We start from the raw sequence: 22,809 nt of genomic DNA, 5'->3' as shown, positions 1-22,809 counted from the left end.
TTGTATATTGGTACGATAATTGCATTTTCCAATCGTCTGGGAGGTCTCCCATTTCAAAACATAAATTTATTAATTCACACAGTCTATGTGGTATGCACTTGCCACTGTGTTATAGCATTTTAGCGTTAATACAGTCTTCCCGTCAGCCTTACCGTTTTACAAGTTCTTAAAATCAAGTTCCTAACCTCAGTTACACAGTCTTTCTCAATTCAGTTTTCTAACGCATCGTATTCAACATCGCAGTTGTTGATGTCCTATAGATTCATCTCCAAATTATCCCCTAAAATGATATCTGAAAGCCTCCAGTATCTTGTCTGCATCATATAGCATGTCCCCATTACTAATTCTCATGTTGACGAATTCTGTACTTTTGTTCCCCTTTATTTTTTTATAAAGCAGTTTCTTGCTCCCTGAAAAAACCAGGTCTGTCCCAGCTTTGGACTAGAGCTATGACCTCATAACGGGTATTATTACTTATTATTTTATTTTGAACATTCAATGGACAACGCCCTTTATTACAAATGAAAAAGAAACTAAATATAAAGTGAACTAAATAAAAAAGTTGTATTCGTAAACAAAATAGCACACGAGCCGGTCAACGTATGGCAATCATTATAATGTTTTAGTCTCTGAGTAGCGCTGTGATTTTATAGCCCTTATTTGAGAATCAAACGAAATAATCAAAATGTCAGTACGCCCGGAGCAAGTGGTGACTTAATGACGTTGAGTTTTGGTATAAAAATATTTCGCGGCAAATAAGAGAATTTATGACAAAATAATCCCATGACCAAATTGGCCATGGACCCGAAATACTGATACATTGTACGAAGGACTATCTGACATTTAGGATCATGTTACCTACTGTTTCACAGTCTTCCTAATACCCTAAACTTACCCGGGTACCCGAATATTACCCTAATACCTGGGTATCCAGGTATCAAAAATATGAGAAAACAAAGTTTTTTATCATCGGTAGTAATATTTCGATTACTCCCTTTGACTGATTCTGTGAGTCTTAGAACGTACTGAGTCGGTAAGGACAAGTCACCTTTTTTGCGCTTTCCTTCTTTGCCTACGTACGAGATACCTGAGACAAAATAAAAAGTCCTGGCATCACACATGGGGATAATTTTCAAACCATGCTTGTCGGGCTTCGACGGAAGGAACATTTTGAAAGGGCAGCGACCTCGAAAACTAAGCAACGTCTTATCCACAGTTAAGTACTCTGAAGGAGTATAATACTTCCTACAGTGACTAACAAACATATCCCATATCTCTCGACAAGCAGAGAATTTATCATTTGCCTTTCTTAAATCTCTAGTGCTTTTATTGTTAAATCTCAAATTTTTAAAAAGAAAGGAAAATCTCCTCTTGGACATAGTGCAACGAAAGATGGGTGGTCCGTAGGCCTCAGAAAACATATTATCCAGGTGCAAACCGGTAATTTTTAAAACACCACTTATGTATAAGAGACCTACGAAGCCTTTCATTTCAGGCACGTCTTTAGGGTTTATGTAAGAACAGTAAAGGTCAGTATATTTGAACCTAGAGCACTCTATCTCAGCATTGGTATGACAAATGATTGTTTTAATAATTTCATCACTTATGAACAGTGAGAATAACTTTTCTCCGTCCGTCATTTCTCGTGCATCACCTTTAGGCCCGGGCAGGTAATTGATCAAATTAGAAGTAGGTGTTCTTGAGAACTTAGAGCGCAATGGCTTATTTGTCCTTATTGTTTCATTGTCTTCCCCCAACTCGAAATCCCTATCATCTACGATACCTTTATCGTCAGTTTGTTCATCACTAGCAGAATTCTCAGACGGCTCATAACATTCAAACGTATCATCTTCAATGTCACTATTTATAAGGATTTCGTCCTCCAATACACTGGTTTAGAAGCCCTTTTAAAGGCCGAACTAAAATGAGTAATAAAATCATACATAGTAAGATAGGTAACGTTATTAGTACGGTGGGGTCAGATGCGACCCGAAACATGAGGCCTCGCCGAAAAATAGAGATTAAAGAATAAAATAGCACTTGCCACGTAGCTGCGGCTGTCACGACACCTTCTACGGTAATCACAGTTAGGGTAGCTAGCCACTAGTGACCCTTTCGAAGTGGTGGGGAGCGAGAGAAATGGAAAAAGAGTTCACATTTTAGTAATTCAAAATTCTGTAAAACAGCTAACAAATTGGCGTGACGTAAACAACAAATTACTGAATATAAGAGCAAAGAAAGTGGTAGTTATAGATGGAAAAAATAGACAAAATCAATTCCAAATGAAAAGCGCGTCAAATACATTGGCAATTTAAATTAAACGATGATGCTATTATTATATTGATTCACGTTTAGAATTTTTCTTTCGGAAGAGTTATTTTCCTTCGCAAGAATTTTAATATTTTAAAAATCGAAATCAAAATAATGATCAAAATTCCAAGAATGTTGTGAGAGACCTGAGTTTAAGTTGCCAATTCTACAATCTTTTTTATGTTCAGCTATTCTAGTTTTTAAGCAACGACCAGTTTCACCTATATAAACCTTATTGCATGCTTTTCATTTTAATAAATAGACAACATTAGAGATATTATCCATTTTTTCGGAGTCTTTTATATTAGTGAAACATTTTTTCAATCTGTAATCATTTCTAAAATATATATTAATAGCAAACTTTTTTAACGCATTTTTCAATCTTTCTGATAAACCTTGTACATAAGGTAATGAAACCCGTAAATCAGTTTGTCTATAATATTCAATCCATTTGTTCTTTTTTTTTGTTTTTAATTAAGCTGTTGTAAATTTCATGTACTCTTTCTTTAATAATACTTTCAATTAATGGTAGTGGATAATTATCTTGTTGCGAAGTAATTTTTAATTGGTCGAAGTTTTCTTTTCTAAATTTAATGTCACTTAGTTTAATGCATCTATCAATTAAGCCTTTAACTAATCCAATTTTTTGGCTAAATTTATGGTGAGAATTGTAATTCAAATATTGGCTGGACCATGATGGGTTTTTTAAACCAATTAGCAATTAAATTTCCATTTTTAGTTTTAGTGATAGACAAATCTAAAGAATTCAGAGTATTATTTTTTTCAATTTCCAGAATAAACTGTAAAGAATCTTCGATACAATTGAATATATTGACATGTTCTTGGATTTTATCTGTAGGGACAATAGTGAAAATATCATCTACATAGTGCTCAAAAAGGAGTGGTTTAAAACTTAATTTGGATGAGGCTCTATTTTCAACATCTTCTGAAACAAGGTTAGATGCAATAGATGATAAGGGTAGACCTATCGGACAACCAGAAATTTGTTTATAAAATTTTGGATTGAATGAAAAAACCGTATTATTAAAACTGTTTTCACAGAAATTAAAATCTCAGAGTTTGAAATTTTAGTTAAATTTTCAAATACCTGTAATTTTTTCTTCTATAACGTCCAAAGCTAAATCCAAAGGAATATTATCAAACATCGATACAATATAAATCTACTGAAAGAAGTGAATGTGAATCAGGAAAATTAAAATTTTTTATTTTTTCTTTAAAGCTCCAACTATCTCTTATAAATGAATCTGTTTTCCAGATACAGGCTTTAGGAGATTTGATAAATATTTTGCTTAATTGTAAGTTGGAGAACCAATTATAGAAACAATTAATCTCCATTTTAAATCTGGTTTGTAAACTTTGGAGAGGGCATACGCTTTTTTGCTGTCACACAACCATGGTTTTTTAATTTATAAGCTAAATTTTCATTTATGTATCTTTTTTCCCCATCTAGAAATGATACCATTACATTTTCCTTTTATAGACTTCTTCTGAGGAATTTAAACTAGATTTCTCTTACAAAAATGTCGACCTCTCTACAAAAGTTAGAATAAGTCAGTGAGAAAAAAATCGTTTAATAACGTAACAAACTTCACTGCGAAGAGAATTTTATTGCAAACAAATTCTTTATTTAAGAAACCATCCTATTAATTATCAATAAAGTTTCAGTTAGCCAAATGTTAAAAAACAGGGTCCACAGCGTCAACTTCACGAGAGGCAACTTTGACTTAATATATTTTGTTGAAAAACTCAGTGGAAACGAGGCGAAAAATACCAGTCAAATTCCCTGACATTTCCTGATAATCAAGGAGTCATCAAAATAGGAAAATTTAAATAATAGTAGCCTACAGAGTTCCTTATAGAAGAGGACCTTACCTCAGCTTCAAATTGTAATAGAAAGCTCAGCAAAAGTTTAAGTTAAGTAAAAACATTCAAGTCACACAATAAAATGCGATCTGAAAATGGTAAATCATTAAATAATTGGCCATTACCAATTATTTCTTTGTTTTGCTTTCTTGCGCGAATGTAAGGAGTAATCAGTATCAGTGTCAGTCGAGGGTTACGTTTCGGCATATTCCCTTAGCTACCTGGTTATCGAAATGGGATCCCTGGAGTGGACAGTTATCTTTGGGTATATTGCCTCGATCCTTAACACTCGCCACCCCCAAGCGAGATAAAAAAACGTAAACAAAATAATTGTTTATAGCCTCGCTTCTAGTGATTTATCAACAAAGTATAAGATGTTAAAGTTAACTGTCGTAAAATTGACGTGGTTCACTGTGTCTTTACATCTTCGCCAAACTGTAACTTCATTGATAATTAATGTATGAGGGTGCCACAAACAGAGAATTTTTTCGCAATAAAATTATACTTGCAGTGAAGTTTGTTACGCTCTTAAGAGATTTTATTAAAGCGACTTACTCAAACTTTTGTAGAGAGGTCAAAATTTTTAAAATCTTTTTATGCGTTTCTTGAAAAAAAAAAACCTGGGACCTAGTTATTCCGGGACTAGTGAGCACAGTTGGGGAAGAATTAAAAAATAGGTGAGGATTCAAGTTGATGATAACGCCAGAATTTGAAAGGATTTACTCTGATTGAGTCAAAGTTTGTTTCCGATTGATGCGTGATTCATTCGTTGTGGTTCAGATTCGCACTGATCCATTCGGACCAATTTGGGATTCAGTCAGATTCGTTGGATTGAATTCAAGACGTCTTATTTTTTTAAGAGGATTTGAGATCCGGATTGAAAAATGGATTCTGTATGTGTTCGTATTGGTGTTAACATTGATATATTACCCGAATAAAAAAGGATTTATAAGTTAGCCTTGGATCCATTCGGATGGAATTTGGAGTTAAAACATGTATTGAGATTGGAATTTAATTTGCGTTAGAAGGACGGATTAATAAGTGTTAAGGACGATTAGAAAATTGCTTTGGGCTGTTTCGGATTAATTCAAATTAGTCGAGATTGCAAAAAAATTTAGAAATAATTACAAAATATGTATATCAAATTACGAAAACAAGCGCGCGTTCGGGCTCGTTGAAAGATATACAAATCATTGCATAGAGAATACATTTGTTTGTTATAAGAACAAAAATTACTTTATCCCTTTAGTGGCTTGAATTTAGGTATCCAACTTTTCAACTTGATTTTCAAGTTTGTACTGTTACGAGAACATGTCGTTAAGGTAGTAGTCAGGTAAGAATTATATAGCCTTAGCAGCGTGGTACATAACCTGTTGCCTATTTTCCTTTTAAATGTTTTTTTATTATGATTTGCTTAAAAACTTTTTGTTTAATAACTTGTAAAACCAGAACCACCATGTTCCCGGAAATTACTGAGAATTAAAACGAATGTTCCAAAGACGTCTTCAGAACCTATTTGGAACATTAGACGTTTTTTGGCCGGATTTGAAACGTTTTTTTGGACCTTCCAGACCAAGTTGGTCTCTCCTCGTGGAGCTTCTAAGAATATTCTACGCTTCTAGGAAGAAGTGAAGCCGTCCCGCTTCTAGAATGAAAATGTTACCTACAATGAAATATCCTGTATGATTCGAATGCAGGAATTTTTTTAAAATTTTGGAGCAACGTAACTTTATTGTTTGAGTGCGCCCAGGGCGCGCGACTGATGCTTCACCCTGGGCTTATTTTATACAGAATTGCGAAGAAAATCGACCCTTTGAAAAGAAATGTCTTTAGCTCTAATATAATTAAAAATAGGAGAATTTATTCAGTCGTAACAAAATAGGTGGCCTAAAACTTTTGCAAGGCAGTGCACCTCGCGCTACGCGCTCGGGTTTTGTATTAACCCCACATTTGTGCGCTCGCCTTCTAAAACTAAAGGTCAACAAATCGCAAACGTAAGTTGGTGATTGCGAATTATCTATTACTAAAGATATATTTTCTGCTTATTTTGCACTTATACCACACTCTCGCTTACAGTCCAATGTCGGGGGTTGCCCGCAAATAACCTTGGATTGATTTTGAGGGGATCGAAACGTAAACAGTCAAGGCCGCCTGACTCGTTTCCAATTGGAATAAATATCATCATATATAATGTCGCAACCACTCTCGCCCTGCGCCTTTGAGAAACTGCGGGAGCCAGTAGTTCTAAGAAGGCCGAGAACGGGGTGCCTGAAAGCGAGAGTTTGGTGTATTTTTATCGTCAGCTACCATGAAAAATGTATCATTTTACTAAATTTATATTATTACAATTCAAAATATATATTGGTAATGAAACATACGTATTTTCACTATCTTGTTTAAAAATTTTTTGAAAGTTCGCATCATATAAAAAAAACTATTTTGTTATTAAGCTTTCCAATTCAAGTGGTGTCGTTTTTCTATTACTTTAATTTACTTATTTTCAATGCTATCTTTCACGATTTAGACCAAAAATACGCATCTTAGCGTAAAATGGCTCGAATAAAATTTGGAGATAAAATTGAGGCGAACAGTTTTATTAGTCTAAATGTTATTGGTGTTGTGTCGTTTTTCAAAAAAATTTATTTTTTCAATGTTATTTTTCACGATTAAATTTTCAGATCTTTTTTGGGTGAACAAATTTTGCCTCTTTATTTTTTTCGTAGTCTGTGTGGTATGTCTAAAGTTTAATGTTTCTATTTTCAATTATCTTTTTACGAATAAAGCGAAAACTACGCGTCCTATCGAAAATTGAAGGATAAAAAATTTGTAGACCTTTCTTGGGTACAGAATTTTCATCCATTCATCTTATGTCTTATCTTGCATAGCTAGCCAGAAAATTTCAATTTTTGATTTTTCATTATGTCTTGCTCCGTCAGAATTAAAATTTTTAATTTTCCGAAAAAAATCAAATAGTTGTTATCAGAATCTTTCAGGGCCTTCAAAAAGTAACGTTTTTCTTTCTATGACTTTTTTCATATCATGCGTTATTCCGCTTAAAATTTTCATTTAACTCTGGTAATTATTTTAATCAAAAAGTCATTAAAAGAACATATTCATATTATAAAGTGCTACCAATAACCGTGCAGAGAATGATTAAATTTTTTAAAAATTGACTATCATTTTCAAATTATGATCATTTCTTGAATTTTTATCTAAAATGTTGGCTAACGAGCTGAACCTTAAGTTTTCAACATTAAAAGAGTATGCCAAAGGCCAATGTAATACAATCATGTTTTCAAGGACATCGTGGGGTGAAATTTTACACAAATCTAATAACTTCTCTGATGAGACTGTAAAACTTCTAATGAAGACTTCTCGATAACGATTAATCGCTAAATTTTATTGAAATAGAAATTCAGTGAAATGTTAAAAATAGAATCAGTTTCGAGTATTATTATGATATTTTTTAAATTAACAAAATTATTTAAATAATTAACGCATGCGTCGCATTAAGCATCTAATTGGTTCCCATTCGCGCATAGTTTAAAATTCTAACAAATATTATTATTTCTTTTTGTGATGAATAATGGCATTCCAACTTATAACAATGTCCATTAGATCAAAATGATTAAATCCTTATAAAAATAAAAATTAATTGTAATCTCTGAGTAATATGTAAAATAACCAGAAATATTTTATTCAAAATCTTTCTTAGAAGTTTTATAGACAAAATTTTTTTTGAAAGAAATAAAGATTGTTAAGTAATATTTTTTTAATCATTAACACATTTTTGATAAAAAACACAGCTTTTCCTAAAGTACTACTTTAATTTTAACGTAAAATACCTTTATTGAAAATTCAAAATATTGAGGTTGTCAGCGGCAGGACAGGACCATTTAATAGTATCAAGTTATTGATCTAGCACCGATTATATTAATAGAAAATTCAAATACTTGAAACTCTTCAATAGCCCTTCCTTCTATAGCCCTTCAGAGAATTGACGCCGCTCCGCAGGTGGGTGTAACAGGAGTTGTGAGGGGTGCGCGGGATCTGCGTTTGTCGCTCAGGCGAGCACTCAGGCGTGAACAAACAAAAGCGGAACGGGCTATAATGAGTTAGTTACCACCCACAGTCAGCTCCAAAATCGACGCTATCGAAAAGTTTCACTTTTATTGAAAATTCGTCTTTTTGGTAGAAAATTAATATACTTGGTTCAAAACTCGTCTAATTGGTAGAGGTTTCATCTTTGTATTATAAAAATTTATCTATTTGGTTAGTATTTCCATTATTTATTTCCAAATTCAATTATTTTGTTGAAAATTCTACTTTTTAGTTGGAAATGTAACTATTTTGTTGATTTTTTTGCTAAATATCAACCTCTTGGGTTAAATGTTCAACTGATTTTGGTTATAATTTTAAATTTTTTGGTGAAAAGTTCAACAAATCTGTTAAAAATTGAAGTTGTTTTGGAAAAGTCATCTTGTTTGGTCAAAAGTTCAACTGCTTTGTTGAAAATTCCAAAAAACGCTAAATTCTAAAAAAAAGACTTTCTTAAAAATTCAACTATTTGGTTAGTAACGCAACTGTATTTTGTTTCAATGTAATCTGCTTTGTTTGGAAGTTTGGTTCAAAATTCCACAATTCGTTGAAAAAATAAACTATTTTGTTGAAGATTTAATCATATTGTCAAAATTTGCAAATAAGTAATTTTATTGCATTACAAAAATTATTTCTGAGGTAACATTTTGTAAAGTTTTTTTCAGCTTGAATTGAAAATAAAACTTTAAAGACTGAGTCGTGTAGATTTTAAATTTTCGCTACAACCTTTCAAGGGAGGTCGAGGTACAAAGTTCGAAAAATTCTTGCCATTTTTCTTAACTTTTTTGCGCCCTATATCCTTTAAAAAAACTTAGTGTGAATTCCTGTGTTCTGAAGCTGTAGTCACGTTTCAAACACTGAGAAAAATATTTTTTTGAATCAAACAAATTTTGTTTGAATCAACAAATGTCGTATCAACAGTCGTACAAAATGGTGATACTTACATATTTTCACCCCCGCACATTCCCATTTTTTTTGCCATAAGCATTTTTGAAACCACTCACAATATTCCGAAGCGTGAGGTACTTGCATTACAAGAATACATAATTACGCATCAATTTATAAAAACTTTATGACCATGAAATGTAAAAATATGTCTCGAAAATAGCTTTAGCGGTTGCCAATGGCCATTAGGAGTTTATGGTGATTCGACCGATAGCCAAAAATTACAGGTCGGATCCAGAGCTTGCTCGTTCATGCGTGCAGACATTCGGTCGTGAGGTATTGCGGTCTTTAATTCAATCTAAATAAAATCATAATACACTAACTTCCCAAAAGACGTTTCACTTCAAAAATCCACAACATATTTGTCCAGAGAAGAAAAATGCGCAATTGAATGCCCTATAAAAGATTTAAGAATATGTGTTTTTAAGTTAAAATCCAAAATATGTTTCAAAAGCTTCTAATGTTGTCCTAAAGTTTTCCAAGTCCTCAGTTTATGGATACAGCTTCTCTTTACCAATGGTTTCTGCCGAATATGCTTACAATAATTTATAAGCAGTTGCGGATAATTCTCCAGAGATGGTAATGAAGGAGTTATCCATGAAGCTGAGGCGTAACAACCGTGTCGAAAGCTAAATGGCACACAGGCAAAGTGTCTCAAATGGTGAATTAGTAATACCAGGCGAACAGTATTGGTCACCCTAAACTTCGAGGTACTAAAAATAATTTACGTGTAAACACGAAGAAGAAGCAGCGCAAGGCCAACTTTGAGAGGTCAAATAAACTCAAGGATAATTTTCTAGACTCCTACGATGCCAGAAGTATCACTTTTAGAGGAGGCCTTATGCTTCATATGCACCCTTTATTGTGCCAGAAACCTTTTAGACCTTCAGCACGTTTCGCATGGGCGCCGCGCAAGAAGAGGAGGAACTGACATTAAGAGCAACTACAGAAAATAGGAACCTCCTGAGAGATGTCCATGATTTCATGACAAGGATGAATATTGACATCCACGTTTCTCCTTAGACCCAAGATCTGCCCAAAACTGCTACCTCCCTTCGTGAGGATATCTCGAAGGAAGCCGAAATCCGGACCATAAATTGTTTAGTTGATGGTACTGCAAGCGATTTGGCTGATTCAAATCTGAGGCTGAAGTCGACGATGCGGATCAAAAGGCCAGAAGACACTTGCAACAAATCAACAAGAAAATTCGATTGGCAAGACAGAATGCCCCACGTGTTCATTGTGTGATTCACTACATAAAATCTGGTCGACAGTTCACGGAAAGGGTTTAAGAGTTCGCCCGCTTTCTGTCAAAAATCCAACAAAGCCCAACGAGTTTAAAACTTTTTGGAGAGATGTATACAAGACTCAGAAAACACTGGAGTTGAAAGAAGTGACCAAGAATATCATCCTCAGAAAAACTGTCCAATCCAGATACGAATCCAGGTACGAATATCAGGCCTCGATAAAAGGTGTATCAGGCTGTCAAGTCAACCTGATAATTGACAGGTGAGTCATTAAAGACGCAGCAGTCCATCAGCGCGTTCTGGCAATGGCCTGGATTGACTTCAGGGAAGCCTTCCATTAAATCTCTCATAGGCTTATTATCTGTCTGATGTCTTTCGCATCGCACTTGTGCCTTTCTTGCTCACACTACTCAATTATCCAGGATACCTCTGCGGTAACACTAATCATCGGGAGCATTAGGTAACTTAGGTACTTCAAATTGTTGACTGCGCTGCAACAACTATACCTAAAATAATGGGTTAAAGCAATTCTGCCTGTGATCGATGCTCTTTGAGGTGTCAAACTATCACTTAAGAGAGTTTCGTCGGCCTGTCATTGTAATTTCGTTGTGCCCTGTGGTTACCCATCTCAAAGTCGTCAAACCTGGCCGGAAGTGTGATGTATCGCAGTTAAACTACATATACTATATAAACTTGTACTACCTTGGACGGATGTTGAACGTCTGACGTGTTTTTGGCCACCTTGTCCTGTAAAAAATAATGAAGGAATTTTTATTAAAATTTTTTTTAAATAAGTGGCGAATGTTTGCTATTAGTCTAAATGTAATCACAATGTCACTTAATGTTGATGCATTACTACAGAAACGCAAAGTTTTTCCGAAGTGTTTTCCGCAAAAACTCTGTTGAATGTCAAACTCAAAACAGGCGTTTAGGATTAAAGGGACGCTCTGGGAGACTAGTCACGGGTCCAAATATGTGACCTTAGGTTTGGGATGATGGATGAGTATGCTAAATAAATTTTGGATTTTTTAAATGGGTATAATGGGGTTTTCAAGGCTTGTAATTACAAATCTGATTTCAAAAATGTTGAAAACAAATTAGTGGATCTAATATGGTGGTCGAGTATGATAAATAATCTCTGGATTCTTTTCAAAAGTGTTATAAGGGGGTATTTGAGGTCGTTGATTAGAAATCCTATATTCGCCGTATTGAATTTGACCCTTTTTTAATTTTTTGTTATTTTTGACATCGGAATTGTGATCATCAGGCTCAAGAAATCCCTAATACCAATTTTAAGAAAAATCAAAAGTTTATTTGTCATTCCCATCCGCTATTATAGATCCAAAATATTGGTTTTTAAGTTATTTGAAATCGCATTGGTAATCAATGACGCGAAACATGGCATACTGGAATAGCATTTTCACTGACACTTAGCTTCTTTAAAAATTCATCACAATTTTTTTATAATGTTTTAACTGCTTCTAATTCTAAATTATTGAGAAAAACCTATCTTGATATTTTTAAATCACCAAAGTAACATAATTTAAAAAAAAAGAAATTTATAGATGAAATAAGCAGAACCTAATAATTTTGACATCTTTCAGACAAAAAGTATTATAATTATAAAAGAGAAGTAATATAATAAATAAACTCAAAATCTTCTAGAATCCTTTCTGAGACATCTGATATATTCAAAATTATTTTTTTTTATTTTCTTAAAAATCATACAATAACTATATGTACACAAATTTGAAAACAAACTGATACTTATTTTCTTTTTATTCTTAATTCTTAGAATTTAATTTCAACTCGAATGAAATTTTGAAAAAACTTTTACAAATGAATAGTTATTGGGAATTTGTATCTTATTTTATTATTGATATTACAGCGATGAGGAGGTGGGGGGGGGGGAGGTCGAAAATAAATGTTACAGTCAGTTTCATGGGTTATTTATGGATATGGATATTTATTTTGACTTTTTATAAGGGTAAATTTTATTTAGTATCGCTACCCTTAGGCGAATCAAGTTGTAATTGAACATTTTTCTGCACAATGAGTTTTAAAATACAAATTAATAATTAATTTTCAAATATAACCCCCAAAGGGCTGTTTGATAGGGTCTCAAACAAACTTTATAAGTTTCTCTAAAATTTTCACTTATTGTCGACTTCTTTATGAGAGAATGTTGATAAGTAATCCAAGTTAAAAAAAAAATTGTTTAGACAATTGATTACTGTGTATATCTTTTTTTCATAAAATAGAACATAAAGCATTTTTGAAAATTTTGAGACAGTTTTTATTAAGTTTAAAAAATTCTATGTGCGGCAATTTTTCAATTTATTTAAAATGAGAGTTGTAGCATTTTAAAAATAAAGAAGTAAAAATAACGAAAATTAACAATTTCATCCTAATAACAATAATTTTTGATGAAAAATAATTCCTTGTTCAGCAATTATTTAAATAATACTCCCCGCAATATAAATTGTTTACATTTTTGATTCACTGTCTTTGCGAAAATTAATTCCAGAATAAATGTTGTCAAAACTGAGTTAAGAAAAAATGTAAATTCGCTTGTTCCACAGTCGTCACTTATTATTTATCAAACATGTTATTGAATAAATTAGTTTTATAAGAATGTATAATTTTTATGTCAAAAATGCCAAGAATTGATCAAATACTCATCGCAAACAGAATAATTATTGTTAATTGTTGATAATAAAAGAATATATAACCAAATTAATTGGGTAATTATGCCATAGTTGACAGAAATAATTGACTTATTGATGGACTAATAAATTATTAAATATAATAAGATAATCTTTTAATGAGCTGAATAATTGTTGTAATTTTTACAAAGAAAATTAATTAAGTAAGCACACAATAGATGCTGTAAAGCATTGTGGATGGAAGGATTTTTATTTTACTTTCTCTGAATTTCCTCTAGTTTAAATTTGCTGCTAAAGCTTTTGTTTTAAAATGGAATGCGATGGGTAATTTTGCACAAAAACGATTTTCGAAACTTTTGTGTAAAAATATTTTCGAACGAGCAATAATTATTTTCATGAAACTTGGACTTTTCATCAAAACTAATAGAAATTCATATCTGTTCTTGAGGTTTGGGTACGTTTAGGATTTTTTTAGAAAAATTGTCAATTGCGTATTTTAGTTTTTAATTTTGATTTGTGAAAGATATTTTTGATGTTGAATCTAAGAGTTTATACATATTTTCGACCCTGCGTGAATTAAGATTTTCAGCAAACTTTTTTTATATTTTTGAAAAATTTCAAAAGTACAAATAAATGTGTGAATTAGTTTTTCCAAAACTTCCACTGTATCTCCGAATCGTAAGTATAATAATTTTGAAACTTGCTGCAACACAATATTTAACAAGTTCCTAAAAAACATTTAATATACAATAAAATAGTTTATTTAAAAAAATGTGTGCCTGATATAAATGTTTTTTTTAATCCTCCCGGCAGGATACAATTTTTTGGAAGGTTGAAAATTTAACTATTATGTTGGAACTTAACTATTATGTTGGTTTCAAATAATTTTTATTTGTTTTTCAAACATTTTATTGTTATTCATAACAGAATTCCCTTATAATGATTCTAGAAAGTTGCAGTTTTTTCTGAAAATTTTCATTTCCGGTGCGTTTTACAATTAGAGTAAGTTAAAAATTAATTCAAGTTCAGAAAAATTATTATTGAAACAATCTGTTATTATGTTTGAAAATATTTTCTTTGAAAAATGTTAGAAAATTGTTGTTTTTCTAGAGTTTTTATCTTTTTTTCACTTTCCAGTTAGAATGTGGTAATAATAATTTATCAGATTTAAAAAACATAATTGTTTAAAAAAATTATTCTTGCTTAGAACTATGTTATATCTGAATAATGTTAGATAGTTTCGGTTTCTTCTCAAAATAAAAAAATTTTGACAGCTTTTCACTTAGTAAGATAATAATGAATTTAAGTTTAAAAAAATTGTTCAAATTATTTATAAATTTTTATACCTATTTTTTCTTAGAGTAATTACTATTGTTTAGAATATCGACTTTATTGAACATCGGCTTCATTCAGGCGAGATTCTTTATTTCAAATCTCGTGACGGTGCAATAATAACAAATAAATTTAACACGTTATCAGTTATAACGTAATTATGTAAATATTCGTCTTCATATTTATTTTTACCATATTTTTTTAAAATTATTCAACCGCTTTTTAGATTCTTATTGGCTTTTTTAAATGTTAATTGCGAGGAATAGGCAGATCGAATTATTCTTCAAAGTTTCTACATTTTTATTATGTTATTAAAAATTCTAGTGCGTTAGGATTAAACTATTTTATTGAAAATTCGTCTTTTTCAGTATTCTCGATCAAAATAAGATATTCACAAATCATTGTTTTTATCGGTTAAATTGGTATCTGTGATAGAATTTTATAAAAATAATGAAAAATTTTGAAAACAGTAATGTTGAAAATTTCAACATTTTGATATATATTTAATATTCTCGTAAAATTAATTTTTCTAAACAAAAGATCATTAAAATTTTTTCCAGGAATCTTAAGAGAAATTCATTTTTATTATCTTGATAATTTTCGAAAAACTTCAAATGTTTTACAGTTTTACATGAAAATCTCAAAAAATATAGGTTTTGTTCGAAATTTATTTTTTTCACACTTTATATTATGCTTAAATTTTTTCAAAACTTTTAAAGAACTGTTTATGTGATTCGAAGTTCAGAAAAGACATTTAACAAATGCTTTAAGGGTAAGAAAAAAATTGGCAATTTCGTCGGACATTCAAAAATTTTTAAAAAGCTTAGAAATTTTTGTTGAATTTTTCAATCTTCTACATGCTGTTTTAAATTTTTTGGAATCTTTTCAAATTTTAAATTATCTTTGAAATTTTTTAAAACTTAAAAAAATCTTTTAATGTTATTAAAATAACATATTTTAAAAATTCTTAAAAAATTGAGTAACAATGTTCCAGATTTTTTTCGACTTTTTTAGAAATTATTTTAATTGTCATTTTTAAAAATAAACAACCAGAAGAAAATTTTTGAGTAGTCTTAAGAAGAGATTTTCATTTTCTGGGTACTTTTTAAAATTTTTAAAGGCTTTAAACTTTTTTTTAAATCCTGGAACATCTGCACTTTGTTTCAAAATTTTTAAAATCTTCTAAAATCTTTCATCAATGTGGAATATTTTCAAAATTTCTACTTACAAGGCTATATAAATTCGAAATTTCAATGAATTTTGAAGAAAAAAAATTAATTAAAAAAGAAGTTGAATCCGTAATCATAATATAGTCATTTTCAATCAAGAAATATTTATTATTTAAGAAAAAAATAAATTTCAAGTAAAATATATTTTAGATGGAGTATGAAATATTACAGTTTACATTTAAAAATCATCATTTTTAGTTCAAAAATTGTACCACTTGAATAAAAGATTAACTACTTTAAAAAAATCTTGCTTCCTTTAAAGATTCAAAATTTTAGTCGAAAATTCCTCTGTTTAGTGAAAAATTCAACTATTTTCTTCGATATATATATTTTTTTATAAAAAATTCATCTTCTAAGGATTAAGAAATCAACTATTTGTTTAAAAATTCATTTATTTGTTTGCAGATGCATTATCTAATTGCAAATAAAATTCTTTGGTTCAAAATTAAACTACGCTGTTGACAATTCATGTATTTCTTTTAAATTTGTACATTGTTGTAGAATGTTAATCTACGCTGTTCAAAATTAATTTTTTTTCTAAATTAATCTTTGCGGTGAAAAGTTTAACAATACAATTAAATTTTTTGCTTGGTTTAAAGCCAAATATTTTTAATCAACATGTTCTATAGTTTGTAAAAAAATTTTTTTCGCTTAAAAATTCAAGTTTTTAATTTCTCTAACTTTTTTATTTGTAAACAGTTATTTTCTTTAAAGTTCATTTATTTGGTTTAAAAATGTATCATGTTGGATAAAAATTTATCTACTTTAATAAAGGTTCTGTTTTTTAAAATAAATAATCCAAATACCAATTTAAAATTTTCAAATTTTCAAAAAGAGAATTTTAAATCCAAAAATACGAATTTTCAACAAATGGAAAATTTTCAAACATGAAAGAAAAAATTGTCACGTTTATGAAAAAAAAAAAGAAATTTTCAAATCTCATGGATGCAGTTAAATTTTCAATTAAAATTATCAATTTTCAATAAAACAGTTCAGCTCTTAACTAAACAGATGAATGTTCAACTAAAAATATGAATCTTAAAAAAACAAATGATTTCTCAAAAGTGGTTAAGCCATAAATATTCGGTAGCAAAAATGGAAAAACTATATTTTAAGTAAAAACATTGAGTTTCAACAAAGAAAGAACGAAATTTCAACATTGCATACATTTTTTAACCAAATAAATTAAGTTGTCAAAAAATAGATGATTTTCAACTGAAATTTTTTTTATCTAAACGTAGAATGAACATTTATTCTAAGTAAGAAATATTCGTTTTTAATCAAATAAAATAACTTTTAAACAAAATAGTTACTTTTTCAATTAAACAGATGACTTTTCAACCAAAAAGATTAAATGTCTGCAAACAAAAATCAACAAAAAATCGAATGTTAAAATTGTCAGTTAATGATATAAATTTTCATTTTAAAAGTCTAATTGTTTATCAAAGAAATAAAAGCTTAATCAAGATCATTAATATTCTGCGGAAATGGAATAATTTGTAATGAATTACATGAATTTTTATTAATTATTTTAATTTTTAGCGGGATTTTTAACCTAGTTGTAGAATTTTCTACTATAAAGATTAACTGTCCATATAAAAAATGTAGACAACAAATAAATTTGTTAGTTTAAAAATTGTATTTTTGCTTAAAAAAAGTAATTTTTAACAAAATAAGTAAATTATCAACCACGAAAATGTATTCTTCACCAACAAAAAATTAAATGACTGCAAAAGAAATTTCGACAACCAAGTTAATTAAATTTTTAGTTGAAAAAATTAATTTCCGCCGAAAAAACTTAGTTTCAACCGAAACAATGCATTTTTCAACCTAAATGTACTAATTAATCTTCAATTTGAATGTATTTTGTTGAAAATTGAATCATCAAATGAAAATTAATTTTTTTTCCATTTTTGCCTAAAAATTTATACTTGTTTAGTTCAAAATTGACGTTTTTGCCCAAATTCAACTGTTTTGATTTAAAATTGAAATTCTGTTTGGTTTAAATATAAAATATTGCGCGATTTAAAGAAAAGCTATATTTTTTGTTGAAAATTCAATTACTTGGTTGTAAATTGAACAACCTTTTCAAAAATTCTTTTTTGTTTGATTGAAGAAATATTTAAAAATTCATGTTTTGAATTTAAAATTGATATCTATGTTCAAAAATAAGGTAATTTCTCATAAAATCTTTCTTTTTTGATAAGAAATATATTTTAGATTTAAAAATTTAAAGATTCAATTTTTGTACAATCTTGGTAAAAACTCGTTTTTTAGTAAACAAAATTAATTTTAAAAACTGTAAATGTTGCAATTTTGGTTGTAAATTAATGTTATGAGATAAAAATTCAACCAAATGGTTAAAAATTAATATACTTCTAAAAATTCGTCTTTTTCGGTAGGAAATTTGTACATCTCGATGAAAAATAATTTTCTCAGTCCAAATTTAAGTTATTTGTTAAAAATTCATGTACTTTTTTGCAAATTAATTTTTAATTCTTTTTTTAACTGAGATTTTATCGATTTCAGTTGAATATTTATCATTATAGTTGTAAAACTATCTAACATTCATATCATTTCTGAAAAATTAAATGGGTTTTACAAATACAATTTAAAACTTTTGGATTCAGACTCGAGCGCGTGCTTGGACTGCTTTCAGCGCCTCCTGTCGGAACTTTATGGTCTACAGCCTGCGTAATTCAAATATTGTATTTTCAATTTTAGTTTATTTAAAGAAAACATAATAATTACAAAAATTGGAGTCGCAGGGGAATAGTGAAAAGAATGTGATGCTCAACCCTGTATTTCAAATATAAAAATTAATCTAATTCTATTTATTTTAACAAAATTATTTACAAATTATTTTACGGATTACTGGTTACATGGTAAGGACTTTAGCACATCAGAAGCGCCACCTACGGTACAGAAATTTTACGTAGGCTTGGCACCATTGTTATACCGATTTTGGGGCAGCGGACGCGCCAAACTAATTCTCACAAATATAGCCTAGGGTATTGATGCGCATGCGTGAATAATTGTTTTTTATTGGCTCTGATTGAAGCATGCGCAGTAACGCACCAGACCATCTTCGGAAGCGCTTGGCTAAACGACACAGCAAGTAGCCAAACGAACAAATAGCATTCTTCCCTAAGATCAGCACAGATGGTACGTTAGTAGTCCGTCTGATGTCGATAAATTATTTCGGTGCATTAAGCGATTAATTATTGATTTACAAAAATAATATAAAAACATTATTTCTTATTAGTTTTCTTTTAAATAACTTAAATGAAAAATATATTTTTTCAAATAGAGTATTTTATGATCTAGAAAATTGAATTATAATATAAACAAATTTTCACTTTGAATCACGTGCAAACAACTTTTTAAATTTGGATTGGATGTAATTTTTTTCTTCAAATGTATAACTGCAAGTAGTAAAAATGTTGTCGTAAACTATTTTTAACCATTTATTTTGAATTCGCGTGAAAAATTATATTTTGTGATGAGAAAAATGTATTTATGTATTAAAGAAATAAGCGGATCTAATATGACATGGAAATTTATTTTTATTTTCCGATAAACCTCTACACGCTTGGTTATTTTTTTTACATTCTAATCCTAACAAAAAGGCTCTCAACCGTCAACGATTTATGACACTAATTGTAATAGCTAAGTGGATATTTGAAAATTTATTAAATCTTTTATAAACACATAGTCAATTGATTCGCAATAAATTTGAGCAATTCAGAGACAAGAAACCGTTTTCCAATTGAATTCATAAAAGATAATAAACAATTAGTTATTTTAAAAACGTTTGTCCACTGCAAGTATTTAAAGATGAGAAAAATGAAGTTTTTCTGATTAAATCGGTCAAAACCTTAGACAATTAGACCCTTAGAAAACTTACATAACAATAAAAAAATTTCATTTTCAACAACAATTGTTTAAACACATTTTTAATACCTTAGGCATCTTAGACAACAATGTGTTTCCTTAAGGTATTAGAATTCTTTTATTTAGCAATCACTCTGTGCTATAAATAACAATCGATAATTGCCTAAACAAACTTAATAAACAAGTGTGTTTTTCGGCCATTTTCAAAATTAATAACTTGGTTTTTTAACATATTCAACTGCAAAAAAATAGTTTTCAAACTTACTTTTAAAAGCCTAGGAAAAAAAGTTACTAATGAGAAAAATAATAAAACCTTATCGACATTTCTAAAAAAAAGATAAAAAATTATATATTATAGCAAGCTGATAATAACTTAAAACACGCAATCTTTTTCTTGAAAAAGGTCAACATAATAAAAATTTGATTTAAAGGAATCTGTTTTATCATCAGAGGTATCTACCATCGATCAATGTAGATGTCATTCCAGAATCTCTGTAACAAGAAATAAAAATTATCGAATAAGTTATTGACAAAAAAATTTAACATTAATGTTGACTAGTTAATTTGTTAGTTATAAAAAATTTGATTGAATAAATTAGTTTTATAACGTTTTATCATTTTATATGTCAAAGATGCAGAAAAATTAGCTAACTAATCACCGCAGACGAAGAAAATGGTCAATTTTGAGAATTTTTCAACCAGAAAGTCTAAATTTTTTCTCTGCATTAGCCACGAAAAATTCGTTTTAGTGCAAAAAATTAAATTGGTCAGGCTTAATAGTTTTCGCGTCAAGCTAGTGTAATTAAAATTGATTTCAATTTTATTCCAGTTCAAAAAAATATAAGAATTATTTTTGCGAAAATTCTTAACCTATCTTTAAGTCGTGAATCTGATTTTTTTTTAACTTGCTGCGACATAATATTACACAAGGTTCTCATACAATTTAATAATCAATAAAATCGTTGACTTCTAAAAACTTTATGCGTGATAAGGAATACTGCGCGTGTTAAAAAAATAAAATTTCATATAAAATAAAACATTTAACATTGAAAATATGTGTGCGCAATAAAAATATGTTTTAATTTTCTTCCGGCGTAATAAAAAACTGCAATAGGAATGTCTATTTTTAAATTATTTTAAAATTACATTAAATTTATGAATTTGTTTTTCAAGAATTTCCCATTTCTGTTCAAGTTGTGAGTTTGATAATTTTTATTATAGCTGCGACGAAATAATTTGCTTTTTTCAATAAAATTTTCATGATTAATAAATCTGCTTATTTCTGAAAAATATAAGGTTAATAAAAAAGAATGTGCAAAAAATTGATGATTTTCGTTTTTCAAAAATTCTTTATCTATTTCGAAGGGATCAGTTTAATTATTTTTTTAATTCTGCGAAGAATTTATTTTCATTTTTGAAAAAAATGTAATGAGCGAAAAAACTGTATACTTTAGACACCATCGACAAAAACTTGATACTCAGGTTCAGAAGGTTTTTGTATATTTTATTTAGAATCGAAAATATTAGGGACATCAAGCGCGTGAATGGAATTTAACAAGAGATAATTTTTTGAACAATTTATTATTATTATTTATCATAATATTATCTTAAACTGATGCCAGAAAATTGCAATTTTTTCTGAAAATTCCCACTTTTCTTCTAATTTCAAATTATGGTGAAGTAGCGATTATTGAAATTGACAAGAATAATGTTTTAAACTATCATTATTATTTTTAATCATATTCCCTTTGAATAATTTTAAAAATTTGCGCTTTTTTTCTAAATTTACCATTTTTTCTTCACGTTTCACTTACGGCGAGGTAATAATTATTTAAATTTAAAAAATATAATTGTTTTTCAAATTTTCGGCATTTTTGATATTCTTAGCTTAAAAAATTTAGAATATTAATATTTTTATAAACAAAAAACACATAAGTAACTTTCTTATGAAAAATTTATAGTTAAAATATTACATATACAAATTTTGAAGTAGTTAAACTAAATACTCTTAGACGTTCAAAACCTTCTAGAATGCCAGTTTAAGCTATAATTTTAAAGCAAAAATTTATAAAAATTATTGCTGTTTAAAATGTAAAAGCCAGCTATGCAATAATCACTTGAAAATTAATTATACTTTTAGTGTGTCCTCAAATGCTACTGGTTCACCCATTATTTTCAATTTAAAGAATTTGGTTTCTAAAAAATAGAGTTTTAAAATTTGTTTGAAATCTGCGCAATGTTTGAAAACTCGTTTAAGCGTTAATTCTAGTCGCTATTTCGTTTGCTCATCTAAATTATGTCATATCAATTTAATGTTTTCACAATAGATGTTTCCGAATATGCCAGTAAGTCATTAATTCAGTCAGTCAGTCAGTGAATCAGTCAGTCAGTCAGTCAGTCAGTCAGTGATCCAGTCAGTCAGTGAGTCAGTCAGTCAGTCAGTTAGTCAGTCAGTTAGTCAGTCAGTTAGTCATCCAGTCAGTCAGGAAGTCAGACAGACAGGCAGTCACTCTGTTAGTTATTTATTTAGCCAGTCGGTCATCGTGTCAGTCAGTCAGTCAGTCAGTTAGTCAGCCAGCCAGTCAACCAGCCAGTCAGCCAGTCAGTCAGTCAGTGATTCAGTCAGTCAGTCAGTCATGCAGTCATCCAGTCAGTCAGGCAGACAGGCAGTCACTTAGTCATACTGTCAGTTATTTAGTCAGCCAGTCGGTCATTTAGTGAGTCAATCAGTCAGTCAGTCAGAAAGCCAGTCAGTCTGTCAGTGAACCAGTTAGTCCGCTAGTCAGTCAGATAGTGATCCAGGCGATATTCTTACTTAAAGTATAATGAATTTGAAAGGATTTATTCATTGAAATTAGTATCTACATTAATTTTATTTGAACAGAATTCATTCTATTTTCGTGGAAAATTCCTTATTTTCAGAAATTGTAAAGTTTTAAAGGTTAAAGGAATTTTTTTTTCGTTACGTTCTGTTATGTGGGAGCTGGGAGAGAGGGGTGTCCTTGATTCGATTCCGTAACATTTTCAATTTATAAATTTCCTGTACTATACTATTTGTATATCAAAATTTCTAAAAAAATATTTTTACATCATCATACAATTTAGTTCTAAATGTTTCTAAAATTTATTGATGCCAGAGAAAACTTGAATTGTAAATGATTTGTTTAATGATGGAAAACAATTGCGTTTTTAATATTTGGCTAC

The 22,809-nt window shown here is 29.6% G+C and overlaps 1 protein-coding gene across 1 annotated transcript in view; it reads right to left on the bottom strand.

Moving 5' to 3' along the window:
• LOC117173897 overlaps positions 1–22,809 on the bottom strand; it is a 112,031-nt gene that overhangs the window by 83,678 nt on the left and 5,544 nt on the right. The window contains exon 2 of the mRNA XM_033362544.1: positions 11,187–11,231. Within this exon, the coding sequence (XP_033218435.1) occupies positions 11,187–11,231 (45 nt within the window). The remainder of the gene's footprint in view (positions 1–11,186; positions 11,232–22,809) is intronic.

This window comes from Belonocnema kinseyi, chromosome 5 (genome assembly GCF_010883055.1).
Source record: "Belonocnema kinseyi isolate 2016_QV_RU_SX_M_011 chromosome 5, B_treatae_v1, whole genome shotgun sequence".
In the NCBI taxonomy this organism is placed as follows: Eukaryota; Metazoa; Arthropoda; class Insecta; order Hymenoptera; family Cynipidae; genus Belonocnema; species Belonocnema kinseyi.
The sequence above is the reverse complement of the archived record's forward strand: the minus strand, read 5'-3'. Positions and strand labels throughout refer to the sequence as shown.